At 54.3% G+C, this 13132-nt stretch overlaps 7 protein-coding genes across 7 annotated transcripts; 5 read left to right on the forward strand and 2 right to left on the reverse strand.

Moving 5' to 3' along the window:
• Positions 1 to 3: 3 nt before the first annotated feature.
• On the forward strand, positions 4 to 813 carry K452DRAFT_316531 (uncharacterized protein). The gene is made up of 2 exons (XM_033543975.1): positions 4 to 125; positions 185 to 813. The coding sequence occupies exons 1-2, from the start codon at positions 30 to 32 to the stop codon at positions 590 to 592; spliced, it is 504 nt and encodes a 167-aa protein (XP_033400269.1). The 5' UTR covers positions 4 to 29; the 3' UTR covers positions 593 to 813.
• Positions 814 to 837: 24 nt separating this feature from the next.
• Positions 838 to 2113, reverse strand: K452DRAFT_143685 (uncharacterized protein). Its single transcript, XM_033535445.1, has one exon. It carries the CDS (start codon positions 2030 to 2032, stop codon positions 1013 to 1015), a length of 1020 nt encoding a protein of 339 aa, XP_033400270.1. The 5' UTR covers positions 2033 to 2113; the 3' UTR covers positions 838 to 1012.
• Positions 2114 to 2686: 573 nt separating this feature from the next.
• On the forward strand, positions 2687 to 3639 carry K452DRAFT_284888 (uncharacterized protein). The gene is made up of 2 exons (XM_033540023.1): positions 2687 to 3070; positions 3188 to 3639. The coding sequence occupies exons 1-2, from the start codon at positions 2723 to 2725 to the stop codon at positions 3347 to 3349; spliced, it is 510 nt and encodes a 169-aa protein (XP_033400271.1). The 5' UTR covers positions 2687 to 2722; the 3' UTR covers positions 3350 to 3639.
• On the reverse strand, positions 3632 to 5644 carry K452DRAFT_316534 (uncharacterized protein). Its single transcript, XM_033543976.1, has 2 exons — positions 5421 to 5644; positions 3632 to 5363 (listed from the first exon to the last, which is right to left on the reverse strand). The coding sequence occupies exons 1-2, from the start codon at positions 5533 to 5535 to the stop codon at positions 3721 to 3723; spliced, it is 1758 nt and encodes a 585-aa protein (XP_033400272.1). The 5' UTR covers positions 5536 to 5644; the 3' UTR covers positions 3632 to 3720.
• A 361-nt stretch (positions 5645 to 6005) lies between these two features.
• Positions 6006 to 7786, forward strand: K452DRAFT_295993 (uncharacterized protein; the record flags this gene model as incomplete). The annotated part of the gene is made up of 3 exons (XM_033541880.1): positions 6006 to 6134; positions 6188 to 7545; positions 7606 to 7786. The coding sequence occupies 3 exons, from the start codon at positions 6006 to 6008 to the stop codon at positions 7784 to 7786; spliced, it is 1668 nt and encodes a 555-aa protein (XP_033400273.1).
• A 388-nt stretch (positions 7787 to 8174) lies between these two features.
• K452DRAFT_325111 (uncharacterized protein) lies at positions 8175 to 9482 on the forward strand (the record flags this gene model as incomplete). The annotated part of the gene is made up of 3 exons (XM_033544750.1): positions 8175 to 8191; positions 8243 to 8448; positions 8650 to 9482. The coding sequence occupies 3 exons, from the start codon at positions 8175 to 8177 to the stop codon at positions 9480 to 9482; spliced, it is 1056 nt and encodes a 351-aa protein (XP_033400274.1).
• A 1212-nt stretch (positions 9483 to 10694) lies between these two features.
• Positions 10695 to 12834, forward strand: K452DRAFT_222464 (uncharacterized protein; the record flags this gene model as incomplete). Its single annotated transcript, XM_033536561.1, has 2 exons — positions 10695 to 12576; positions 12683 to 12834. The coding sequence occupies 2 exons, from the start codon at positions 10695 to 10697 to the stop codon at positions 12832 to 12834; spliced, it is 2034 nt and encodes a 677-aa protein (XP_033400275.1).
• Between the last annotated feature and the right edge of the window lie 298 nt (positions 12835 to 13132).

Consider the following 13132-nt stretch of genomic DNA (forward strand, 5'->3'; position numbering starts at 1 on the left):
ACCATCCAAACACCCTGGTAGAGCCGGATATGAGCTCAAACGAGGCCACTGACAGCGCGCGCAACGCCAATGGCAACGCCGACCTGCCCGCAGAGCGCATCAAGGCCTTGAGCGAAATCAAAGAGGTAGGTATTCGCGCGCTCAACACCTCCAAAAAGACCCACGCTGACCTCTACTCTCCCAGGCCGTCCCCCAACTAGTCCGCGCCGCCGGTCTTGCCATTGACGCGCTTTCCAACCGCCCTCTCAACGGCGACTCTACTGCCGACGCCCTCCAAGCACGCAAGGACGCTTTCTCGACGCACACAGCCGAATACTTCCAGAAGCTTAAAATGATTGGCGAACGGCTCAACGACGAAGCGCAAGCGCTGGCCGACGCAGGCGTTATCCCAGCGACGGCGGAGAAGCTCGACGAGCAAGCCGCCAGTGGCAATATTAAGAACGGTGGAATGGGCGAATTGGATATTGGATGGCTGAATGCCCGCGCCAAGGACCCTGGTGTAGAGAAAGCACTAGAATTGTTCGACGAAGCGGAAGAGAGACTGAAAATTAGGGTGGAAGAAAGGGAGAAAGGAGAAAGGCGACGTGAATGACTAAGAGTAGGAAGATCTCCCCGATTTGATCATTACGAAAAATTACGACATTGGGAAGAGGGCAGGTTACATTTCCTGGAGTTAGTGGGATGTTCAAGAAATGGATTGAGCGGGAGCGTTTTCATCAGTACGAATAAATACCCTCAGCAGCTGACATGTCGGTGACATGTCGACCACTCGGCGTTATAAGGCGTCGAGACACGAAGATACAATAAAACCAGACATAGAGATTTTGTTCTAAATGATGTGCTACCAATCGAGCCCATGTTTCATCTATAAAATATTCACATAATACAATAATAGGCAACAGATTACTCTTACAATTCCCTCGCTAGTCCGTAGCTTAATGAGCCACCTAGATGCGCATAAGAGCCAAGAAAAAGGCACTTACTATGAGGCGCTTCAAAATTGCACTTTCCCTCACAACTGCCTCGAGCCGTCAATACTTTTGTCTTCTTCCCCACTTGAAGACGTTTCCTGTCCGTCAGCGGCTTCCTCTCTTCCCTCCTCCTGCAAGGGCATCTCTTGTCCGTCAGCAACGCTGACCGAGTCGGGAGAGGCGTCAGGAGTAGCGGCGGGAGAAAACTGGGATTCTTCCTTTTGCAACTCTTCGGAAGATAGCTCCGTGTTGGAACTATCTTTTTGTCCATCACTATAACCATTTCCTTCCTGCCAGCTAGCATCACTGAAACCCCTCTTTGTCAGTTCTCTGAGCAATGGCTCCGCATCATTACCATCGGCATTAATATCAATGCTGGGCTCCGGGTTCTTCCTGGCCTTGTCTTGCATATCGATGCGCGCAGAAGCCCTCCGGTAATGGCCATCGAAGTAGGACAGATAGGCCGTGTCGTCCCCCATATACGTGCGCTCTATTCCAAATACCTCTGCAACGACGATCACATGGTCGTGTATGTAAACGCACTTGTCCTCGAGCAGTTTGCAATCCAGCGCCGCATAGATAGCTTTTCCATGAAGGTGGGTTGAGTGGTTTATTTCGCCGGTATTTGTTATACGACGACGCTTGAAATTGAAATTTTCGATGATGGTTTTGCCGCCAAAGCCGCCAAGAGTATTCCAAGACGTCTGTACCGACCCCGGAACGCCGACCGCGATGCCCTGCTGAATGGCTTCCTCAAATGCTTCAGTACCGCGGTTTTTGCTGAAGGTGTTTGCGATAGTGGCTCCCAGTCTTGATGCAGTGAGAAAGTGTATGCGCAGCTGCTGCAAGCCACGAATGGCGTCCCATGTGCTTGAGGGAACCTTGATGTTGAAGGAGACGATGGCCGTGGGGTCCAAAGAGACTGTTGTGAAGGAGGAGACAGTCATGGCGCGCGCGCGAGAAAGAGAGGCCCGCTTGGCTTTGTGGGAGTCTCCTAAAGCAGATCGCGAAGTGATGACAACTACGCCACTCGGGACATGGCGCATCAGAGAGCGACACATCTTTGAGATTTGGGCTCTTCTAGCAGGACTTTTGTTGACGATGTCGCGCCTGATAAGGCGAAGGTACTCAGGTATCTGACCTAAAGAGCGATAACCACGCGTTAGCTAGGAAAGTGTGTCGCCGAGTGCTAGCACTTTCGAACATACCGTTGCCGAGCTCCTCCTGCTGCTTTTGTTCCCGCAAGCTCGGGCGTAACCGTACGGCTCCCCGCTTGAGTTCATTACTGTTCACTGGTAGTGTTGTTTGGGAGGTATCTCGGACACGACGGATTCTAGGACCAGCGACCCCAGCGGTGTTGGAGTCACCTGAACCATCATCTGTCTTTGACTCTGTGGACCCTTGGAGGTCTGGATGTACGGTGCCTAATTGACGCGATTGGCCAAGGCTCAGTCTGTGGGAGCGTGCGACATGGTTTCGCGGGGCGATAGTGCCTGTATGAATGAGATTAACACTAGGCGCCAGAGTTGATGGAGGAAATGCATACTGCTCCAGCGATAAAAGGCGTGGTAAAAGCGAGGCGCAGCTCCCACATCCAGCATTGCGCAGAGGAAGCGACCCGCGCAAGGTGTAAGCGTGGATGTAGGTGATGGGGTGGGTGAGTTCTTGCGCGGAGCTCGAAAAACGCATGGCCGCGAAAATCATCCACCTCCGCGACTCGCCGCAGTCGCATGCAACTCATCCACAACACCATGTCCAACCTGCTTTTATCCCCCAGCTCTGCGCGGAACCTCGGCAGCAGCGCCTCGAAGCTCCTTCCTAAGACCCAATGCCGCCATGCGACGCTGCTAAAGCGCCCTAAGCGGCCCTACACCTTTACCCAGCTGGTCACGCTCTCGGACGGCAGCACCTACACCCACCGTACCACGTCCCCCGCTTCCGTTGTCACCAGTACCAAGGATACCCGCAACAACCCGCTCTGGAATCCGTCATCGCAGAAACTTCTGAACGTCGAGGAGGACGAGGCAGGCCGGCTGCGGGCTTTCCGCGAAAAGTTTGGTCGTGGCTGGGATAGTGAGGTTACGGAGAGTGCCGAGGAGGTGAGTGGTTTTTGCCTGTTGCTTCCCAGGATGACAAACATGAGCTGGATGGGAACAGATATGCATACTAAAGCACCTTATTGAAAATGGCTTGCTAACTTGGTTCTGTCTTTGTAGGCGCGCGAGGGAGAAGAAGGATTGCCTCCCCAGGAGGGTGAGGAGAGCCTGCTCGACCTGATTAGCAATTACGGCAGGGCTGAGGCTGCCAAGGGCGGGGCAGCGGGCGAGCAAGGAAAGCCGGCCCATCTTAGCGGGAAAGAGAGGAAAAGCTCGAAATAATGAAGTTGATATCTAGAATGAAAGCGGCGTTGGACAACTGGTTCGGCAAGCTTTCGGACGACCCAAGCACATCAAAGCACGGAACAGAAAACATGATCTGGAGGCGTTCGAGCATTTCTAGGGGTTGCAATCACGGCATCTTCCCAACGGGAATGGTGGTTATCATGCATTGAGCTCAATGGAGGCTTCCACAAGAAGGTTTTTTATATGAGTACACTATTTTTTACAGTCATAAATACATTGAGTGGTGCCTGATGATTCCCATACAGCACCAGCGGTGGTGGCCGCTAAGGTTGAGCTCCAGTAGCCGCATTGTTTTGTCTGCAAGGTCAATTGAACAGGATTCTGATCATCCTTGAGACCCGAAGCTGCTAAAAGAACACCTGCTTGGCCGAGCTCGAATTGGCGAGATCTTCCCAGTTCAGTCGATCTTCTGTAAGCTGCACTTCTATAGCATCCGGACGAAAGATCCAGCGGCGATAGGCGTCGACAATTTCTTCCACCATTTCAGGCGTCAAATTTCGCACTCGCACTTCCTCGATGTCAATAGAACCGCCTTGCTTCGGATCGTGGACCAATCCTATTTCCGGTAGCAAAGCATCCGCAGCGCCGAGATAAATGTCGTTCAACGCTGCTTTGATGCTGGATGTAGTGCGGCTACTCAGCTTCATGGCGAAGCGTTGCCAATAGAGGCTGTCTCGTTCCGATCTCTCACCTGGTGCGGGCTTTGGGTTGATATCCAGGAGGGCCATATCTGTTTGTGGGTGAAACTCATTCTTTCTAGTCGCGAGCGGTTCAAATGGCCTACGGTCCCACATGAGTAAGGGCCGCTCGAGCCAATAGAAAGCTTTACGTTGGTCAAAAGCGAGCAACGCTTGTCGGCGGCGGGTAGTACCAAGTTTCCTCCAGGTATTCCTGAACTTCTTTTTGGTATTTTCCCACTCTTGTTTCGCAGCAAGCCGCTCTGCATCAGATTTGCTTTCATCGATGATCAAGCGCTCCAATGAAAGCATTCGTTCCCCTATGGCGAGTGTAGGTTCCCATGATCTGTGGTTCATTCTTTTATTGTGAAGCGCAGACGATGCAGCATTTCGAAGGCTTTCCAATCGCCCCCATCTTGGATCTTGGATCAGCTGTTTAGTATTAGGGGCAGTTTGTGGCATAGTAAGAGTCCCAGCTTTAAATTCGGCCTCAAGCGCTTCGAGTTCTTCGAGGGCATCCCGTTTTTCGATGAAACGCGAGCGGAGCTCGTTCTCGACGTCCTGGTAACGCTTGAAAGCATCGTTACTTTCAGTTGACAGCAGATCCAATGCTGCGTGATGGAGGAAATTGCTCCTATTTTGCGGGAGCTTCATGCCTAGGCGACGCATGCTTTCAGCGGCCCGAACTGCACTCGCAAGATCCAAGTCGGTACCATGGCGCGATAATTCAGGCGGATACCTTTCGGCGATGAGATGAGTATCCGTGGTGTGCTGGAATGATAGGCTGAATGAATCTCCACTTAGGTCTTTAGGTATTAAACGTTCCTTCGTGTAATCATCACACCATACCAGCATCCTTATCAAGCCATATTGGTGTATGCCGGTATGGCTCCACGCATTGGTTTGTAAGGTGTTCAGTAGGTGGCGATTGAGAAAGTAAGAAGTTCTTGGACTCTTCGCATTCTTTTTGGTGAGATTGAGGAGCACAAGCAACGTGGTGTTTGGCTGGTTTATCCGCGGATCGTCCCCGTTGAGTGGCACCTGATTTGGAAGGTGACCTTCTTGGAACACATCAACGAAAGATCGTGGCGCACTGCCGTTGTACGGCACGTGGACATATTTAGAACCAGGTGCGTCTAGTAACGGTTTTAAGAAAGGAGTGTATTGCTTCTCCGATTCTAGTAAGACATGTCTCCGTGGTTTGAGAAACTCGTGAATCTTGGAAGACCAAAGACCGTCACCAGGATTGGCATCGATGATGTCGCAGTTCTTGTACTGTTCTAGCGAGGGGCCAAAGTACGTGATGATATCATCTATTCATGTTAACTGAATTGGTTAAAGAAGATTGCGCGTGAAGGGAGAAAACCCACCACAAAGACCAGGGCTTTTGATGTCAATCCGATCAGTTTTTCCCACGCGACGCAGTCCTTTAGTGAGACCCGAGGCTTTGACTGCTTTGGAAGCGAAAATGAACGTAGCCTTCATGGTCCTCCCATACTGCGGCGGACGTAGAGACGAATCCGGTAGCCAACTGATCGAGGAATGCGTACCTATCTAGGTAGGTGGGGCGCGTCAGAGGTAGATACGTAGAGCCGTTCTGCTGTTGAGCCGTGTTTCGGTAGGTGGTAGGTAGAGCAAGTACCTAGCGTGGTTAGGCTAGGTAGCACGTGGGTAGGCCGAAAGTCTGTCACCGCCTAACTCGCCGCCTCCGGCACGGTCCAACATGCGTGACGCACGCCAGGTACCATGATCACGTCGCCGCGTGCTTCGGCTCTACAGAGACGGCTGGTCATACCATGAAGTCGGAACGCGCCTTTATCCGCCGCTTGTCTTCTTTCTCAAGAGCGCCTCCAGAGTAACTGCGGGTGCCGCGCGGATCGGCCAAGTGCCAGCCAACTTTGCTTTCCGCGACCAGAGGACCATCATTCAGAACAATCAGCCGACGCTTCATAGTCATGGCGCCAGTCAGGGCCAACGAGCCCTCCAGTGTGCAGGAGTTGGCCGAGCAAGCCGAAAGGTTCGACTACGATCCCGCTGTCCCGCTCAGATACTGGTTGCGTAGCGCTGAAACGCTGGCCAAGGAGGTACAGTCGGCCATCTTCTGGTTATTTGTCGCTGGCTCACAAACTCAATATAGGCTGAAATTTATGAGAAAGAAGGCAATGACCAGCAGGCGTATCTCTTGCTCTTCCGCCATGCTATGCTTGTGCTGGAAAAGCTGCCCAAGCACCCGGAAGCGAAGGACCCGAAATACAAGGCAGCCATCAAGGAACAGCGCAACGCAGTCACAAAGAATCTCCCTAAACTCGAGAATTTGAAGCCGAGGATAAACAAACAACATGAAAAATATATCCAGGCCAAAATACGGCGAGATGCCGAAAGGAAGAAGCTGGCGGCCCAGAGACCGACATTGGACCACGAGCAACTTGCTCGGGACGTGGAAAACTGGAGCATGCATACAAGAAAGGACTCGGACATGTCATTTGGTGCAAAACAGGCACTTGATGCTGGGGAGCACAGAGACCTTGCGGCGAAACTTGCGCAAAAGGAGATTCGGAGAAGAGATTTGGCGAAAAGAAAGGTGCGACAAGCCGGAGTGTCCGAAGAGGAAGAACAACGACGACGCAGAGGAGGATCGTGGAACTCATGGGAGGACGACTTGGCGGGCAATGATAGTAAAGAGGATGCAGATGATTTGAATCGGAGGATCATCGAAACGGGACGGCATGTCCAGGAAAGCTCCTCTGCTCGCAAGGCTTCTCTGGGCAGCCCTGGAGCCAGACCATCACATCCCTCCCCCTACAGCTATCCCCATGTTCCCCAGAAAAGCGTCTACGAGGCATGGGGCGAGCCCTCCGTCATGCCACCGTCCCTTGCCGCGCCACCATTACCAGCAAAGGTCGCCCCAGAATCCATGGAGGCTCAGTTAAATACCATACCTCCGGCAATCCCACGAAAAGAGTTTGAAGACTCGTTCCGAGCAATTCCACCGCCTGTACCTGGAAAAATTCTTGACTCTGACTGGTCGAATACACCATCTCGTTCCGCTTCGGCAACGCCGCCTCTTCAGCACGCGCTTAACCCTAGCAACGTGACCTTCGAGTCCAGAGCATGCCTTGAGAGCGGCAAGGCCTTGCGCACAGTATTCTTACCACCTAATCTGCGCAACGATTTTCTCCGTGCCGCGGCGTCGAACACTCAGAATAACTTGGAAACCTGTGGTATTCTCTGCGGCACCCTTATTTCAAATGCGCTATTCATTTCAAGGCTGGTCATCCCGGACCAAAAGAGCACATCTGATACGTGTGAGACCACGGACGAGGCCGCTCTATTCGACTACTGCGACTCTGAAGACCTCATGATGCTCGGTTGGATACACACGCACCCTTCTCAAACCTGTTTCATGAGCAGCAGAGATTTGCACACTCACAGCGGGTATCAGGTAATGATGCCCGAGGCCATCGCCATTGTTTGTGCGCCTAGCAAAAGTCCCTCGTATGTTGTAAATCGCGTCACCGAAGGTGTATTCATACTGATAATATCTATTTCCTCTAGGTGGGGCGTTTTCCGATTAACAGACCCTCCAGGCCTGAAGTCAATCCTCAACTGCACGCAAACCGGTCTCTTTCATCCGCATTCCGAATCACACCTCTATACAGATGCAAAAAAACCAGGTCACGTCTTGGAGTTGCCAGGGCTCGATTACTCAGTCGTGGACTTGCGGTCGGGGCGCTGATGATAGAAATAAATGCTCATGATTTTCACATGTCAAAGGGTGTATGGAGCCGCAAGCAAGAGCCATAACGAAGGCGTTCTTGGATTGTTTTGAGTAAGGACAATGGATCCAGTAGATTGGCTACCGGTCTTTGGAGGCAAGCGAGCCTGGGAGCCATAATAATTCTGTGTCACTGGCCTGTTAACACTTTCATGGGAAAAGACGTGGTTCTGGATGAGCCTTGCCCGGGTTTCACGGACCTCTTACGTCATGCCGACCTTCGCTCTTTCATTCCCGGACACAACCTTAGTTGCCCCCACCTCTACCTCGACTTACGGAACCGCAAACGCTTGAACCAACGTCGTATCCTAGACAGCCCAAAGGAACTAACCCGAGAGTCCTACCCACTATGACCAAGATCTTTGCGTGAGTCGAGCACATGCTTGCGACCCGGACATGCGCTGACGCGGACCGTAGACTAGGTGTGACGGGGTACATCGGCGGCGATGCGCTGTATGCTATAGCCCACGCTCATCCGGAGTATGAGTGGTCGTGCCTTGTCAGGAATTCGGACAAGGGCGTCTTGGTCGCGAAAGACTACCCCAGCGTGAAGCTCGTGTATGGAGATCTGGACAGCCATGATCTGATTGCGGAAGAGGCGGCCAAGGCAGATGTGGTTTGCAGTAGGTTTATTATTTCATTCTGCTTTCTCGAACTCGTCGTCGTCGAATTTTTTCATACCCTTTTTTGCGATCGAGTTCAACTGTCACAGCTATCTAGCGGTAGCAGTGATGCGGACTGGCCCATCTTTGATCCAATATCCTGAAACATATTTTGATATCACTTTGTTGCTCCGGAATAGGCCAAGAACTAACAGCTCCCAGACTGGGCCAACGCCGACCATGCAGGTGCCGCCAATGCAATCATCTCCGGGCTTTCCCGGCGCAGCACCCCTAGCTACTACATCCACACGTCTGGCGCAGGCATCTTGCTCATAAACGACATTCAGATTAGTTCCTATGGCCACAGTTCTTCCAAGATTTATGATGATCTGGATAACGTGTCAGAGGTAACGTCCCTACCGGACGCTGCGCCGCACCGCTCCGTCGACAAAGTCGTGCTCGGCGCGCATACAAAGTCTGCCAACATCCTTACCGCAATTGTTTGCCCACCTTGCATCTATGGCTTTGGTCGCGGTCCGGGTAATCAGCGCTCAATTCAGGTTCCCGAGCTTGTTCGCTGCACGTTGCAGCGCAAACAGGGCTTCACCGTGCTCGAGGGCAACACGATGTGGGCAGAGGTGCACGTGCGAGACCTGGCGCAGGTGTATCTGCGTCTCGTCGAGGAATCGACCCAGCCAAACGGCGGCGCCGCGACTTGGGGCCCGACCAATGGGTACTACTTCGCGGAGAGCGGGGAGTTCGTGTGGGGCGACGTGAGCAGAGCCGTTGTCAAGGAGGCGCGCCGGCAAGGCTTCGAGAAGCTACAGAAAAGTGTTGTGGGGCTCGACGTAACAGAAGCCAGAAAAATGTTTAAGGCTGGTCCGGAGCTCTGGGGTTGCAATTCAAGGTGCAGGGCGCTGAGAGCGAGAAAACTGTTGGGCTGGGAACCGAAGATGCCGAAGTTGATGGAGTTGATTCCGCAGGACGTGGAGTTGGAGGCGAGGAGGCTGAGCCTGGTGAAGACGCATGCTGAAGTGGCAGCGGGAGAGGCGTGATCGGATGGACGGGACGGGCAGCAGTGAACGATACCTAAATTGCAAGTTTCTTAGGGAGAAAAGGAAGTATTATTAGGTGGGAGTAGCAACAGGAAATAAAAGAAACGAGATCATCCGTATAATGTCCAGATCAATTGCGGAAGCGGAGGAGATAATGTTCAGCACTAAGCGCCGTAGCTCTTCCAATCAAAGCCGTGCGCTGGTGGATGACGCCCGTGAGAGACCGAAATGTAGTTCGCCGGAGTTCTGCCGTCGCAACTAGTTAGGTATCGGATTTCCGGACAGCTTTTCGGTAGCTTCCATTCTCATTGCCACAAGCCAGTTGAAGATGCGCAGGCAAGGAGCTAAGGTAAGCTTGCCCTGTGGCCTCCGAAGCCTTTGCAAACTAACTTCTCTCAGGTGTCTTCGGCGCACAGCGTCTGTATCTTCTGCGCTCGACATGTCCAACGCAGGAACATACACAACTCCCGAGTCGCCGCCCAGAATGCTCCCGCATCTTCGAACCCGAAGTCTCCGGGTACGCTCGAAGAAGAAAGAGAGCGCTTCCTGAAGTTGTTTGGTCCGAAGAAGACATCGCAGCCAGCTGCGCCGCAGCCGCAATCGCAACCCCGCCCGTCGTTCCGTCGAAACACGCAATCATCTACCGTGGAAACGAAGGAAGCACAAGCTTTGCAACAAGCCTTCAGGGCCAAAACAGCAGAGAAGCCGGCAGAGAAGCCAGCAGAGAAACTTAGTTTCCGCAGAGCACCGTCAGCCCAACCGGCGGACGGAATTAGCTGGAGAGATCGCGATTTTGGGCTCCCGGGCAGACAAACGTCCCGAAATGGACAGATTACAATGAGTTTCGGAGACGTCTCGAAAGCACAGGACGATTCGGGCTTCGATCCTGCCATCAGCTCTCAATGGTCGCATTTGAAACGTAACGAGCCCCAAACCACTTCCAGTGGCACGGCGGATGCGCAGCAGGAAGGGGCAAAGGGCCATTTTGTGGCTTTCAACCCGGAGATACATGAGCGGGGTGGTCACCGATCCATCTTCCAACCTAGCAACGACCAGCCTGAAGCTTTGGCGAAAGATGACGAAGCCTTGCCAAAGGATGAAAGCATTGATGAAGGTGAAAATGAAAGCCTGGAAGCCAATCAAGAGGAGTCTTCTGTGAGTGCCCAGCAAGCATTGTTAAACGCCGCTTTGAAGAAATCCAAGAAATTCGGCATGCCTGCCGAAGCCGAAGAAAGTACTCAAAAGGGCAAGAAGGGCGGTAAATCTTCCCGTAAGAGAGGCGGTAATGACGAGGAGGAAGATTATGCCAGAGCTAGTGCAGAGCGTAAAGCGAAAAGAAGGGAGCAGCGCGCGGCTGAGAAAGCCGCGGCGCCCACCCCAATCGCCATTCCGGAATACATTAGTGTAGCTAACCTGGCCAGCATGGTGCGTGTGCGTACGGACCAGTTTATACGCAAGATGGAAGAGCTGGGCTTCGAAGACATTCAGCCTGAGGACATTCTGAACGAGGAAAACGCTGGACTTATTGCTATGGAATACAACTTCGAGCCGATTGCCGCATCCCCCGAAGACGACGTGGACCTCCGTGCCGCGCCTGAACCCGAGGACAAGTCAAGTTTGCCGCAGCGCCCCCCGATTGTGACCATCATGGGCCACGTCGATCACGGAAAGACTACTCTACTCGACTACCTCCGCAAGTCTTCGGTCGTCGCGACTGAGTTCGGCGGCATCACACAGCATATCGGCGCCTTCAGCGTGCCTCTGTCTTCCGGCAAGACCATCACTTTCCTCGACACTCCCGGCCACGCTGCCTTCCTCAACATGCGCCAGCGTGGCGCAAACGTGACGGACATTGTCGTCCTGGTCGTCGCTGCCGACGACAGCGTCAAGCCGCAAACGCTCGAAGCTATCAAACACGCCAAGGGCGCTCGTGTCCCCATCATCGTCGCCATCAACAAGGTAGACAAGGAAGGCGCGAACCCTGACCGCGTGAAGCAGGATCTTGCTCGTCACGGCGTCGACGTCGAAGACTTTGGCGGTGACATCCAGGCCATCAACGTCAGCGGCAAGACAGGTCAGGGCATCGACGAGCTCGAGGAAGCCATTGGAACCCTCTCCGAAGTGCTGGACTACCGCGCCGACCCCACCGGCGCCGTCGAAGGCCGCATCATCGAGGCCTCGACCAAGAAGTCGGGCCGCACGGCGACGCTGCTGATCAAGCGCGGCACGCTGCGCGTGGGCGACATCATCGTCGCGGGCACGACGTTCGCGCGCGTGCGCACAATGCGCAACGAGGGCGGCGAGTTCATCGACCAAGTCACGCCGGGCATGCCGGCCGAGGTCGACGGGTGGCGCGGCGTGCCCGTCGCCGGCGACGAGGTGCTGCAGGCGCCCAACGAGCAGCGCGCGACCGCGGTGATTGAGTACCGCGAGCGCAAGGAGGAGAGCGAGCAGCTGGCCAAGGACATGGAGGCGATTGCGCAGGCGCGCAAGCTCGAGAGCGCGCGGCGCGAGGAGAAGGAGGCCGCGGCCGCGGCGAAGGAAGCCGCAGAAGCCGGCGTGGAGGTGGCGGACACGAAGACCGCTGCCGCGGAGGCGAAGGACGACGGCCCGCCCTCGCTGGTGCAGGTGCCGTTTATCCTAAAGGCAGACGTGTCTGGCTCCGCGGAAGCAGTCATGGACTACGTGATGACGGTGGGCAACAGCGAAGTGCGGCCGGTAGTGCTGCGCTCAGAGTTCGGCGCAGTGAGCGAGTTCGACGTCGAGCACGCGGCCGTGGCGGGCGGGCACATCATCTCGTTCAACGTGGCGCTGGATCCACGCATTGCGCACCTGGCCGAGCAGCGCGGCGTGCGCGTCCTCGAGGACAACGTCATCTACCGGCTCGTCGACGCGGTCAAGGCGCTGCTGAGCGAGCGTCTGCCGCCCACCATGGTGCAGCGCGTCACGGGCGAGGCGCAGGTCCTGCAGACGTTCAGCATTGGCCTCGGCGGCCGGCGCAAGATGCTCATTGCCGGCTGCAGGGTCAAGAACGGCGTCATGGGCCGTGGGCACCGCGTCAGGGTTTTCCGGGGGGAGAAGAAGATTTATGATGGTATGTTCCCTTTTCCGTTTCCCCCCTTTTGCCTTTCTTCTACTTTTCTATCTATCCTGCCTCCATTACTGCCCCTGCAACGGCTAACCCCAACGCCGTCCAATAGGAACCGTTTCGTCCCTCAAGAACGTCAAGAAGGACGTCGCCGAGATGCGCAAGGGCACCGAGTGCGGCATGGCCTTTGACGGGTGGCAGGACTTCCAGGCCAATGACACGATCCAGTGCTACGAGGAGCGCGCCGAGAAGCGGTATCTGTAGAGGCGCAAGATGCTCGTGCGCTCGCGCGCGTCTGTCTACTGGAGGTGCCTACCTTGGCTAGGTGCGCGCGCTGGTTCTTCTCGTGTTGTGCGGTTTAGAGGTTGTGTGCTTGGCTTTGGCATAGCGTTGCGCTGGGGATCATGTTTATTTGTTTGGTAGGTTAGTGGGGCTTGTTGATAGTCGGAGCTGTAGTTTCTCATAGAGTCAGGATGCACATAGTAGTAAGTAGCACGCCATCTTCACTCGACCACGATTGTTTGTACGATAGAAGCAGGGATGGATATCCGAGAAGAGTAAA

The sequence above is a fragment of the Aplosporella prunicola genome, assembly GCF_010093885.1.
Source record: "Aplosporella prunicola CBS 121167 unplaced genomic scaffold K452scaffold_6, whole genome shotgun sequence".
NCBI lineage: Eukaryota > Fungi > Ascomycota > Dothideomycetes > Botryosphaeriales > Aplosporellaceae > Aplosporella > Aplosporella prunicola.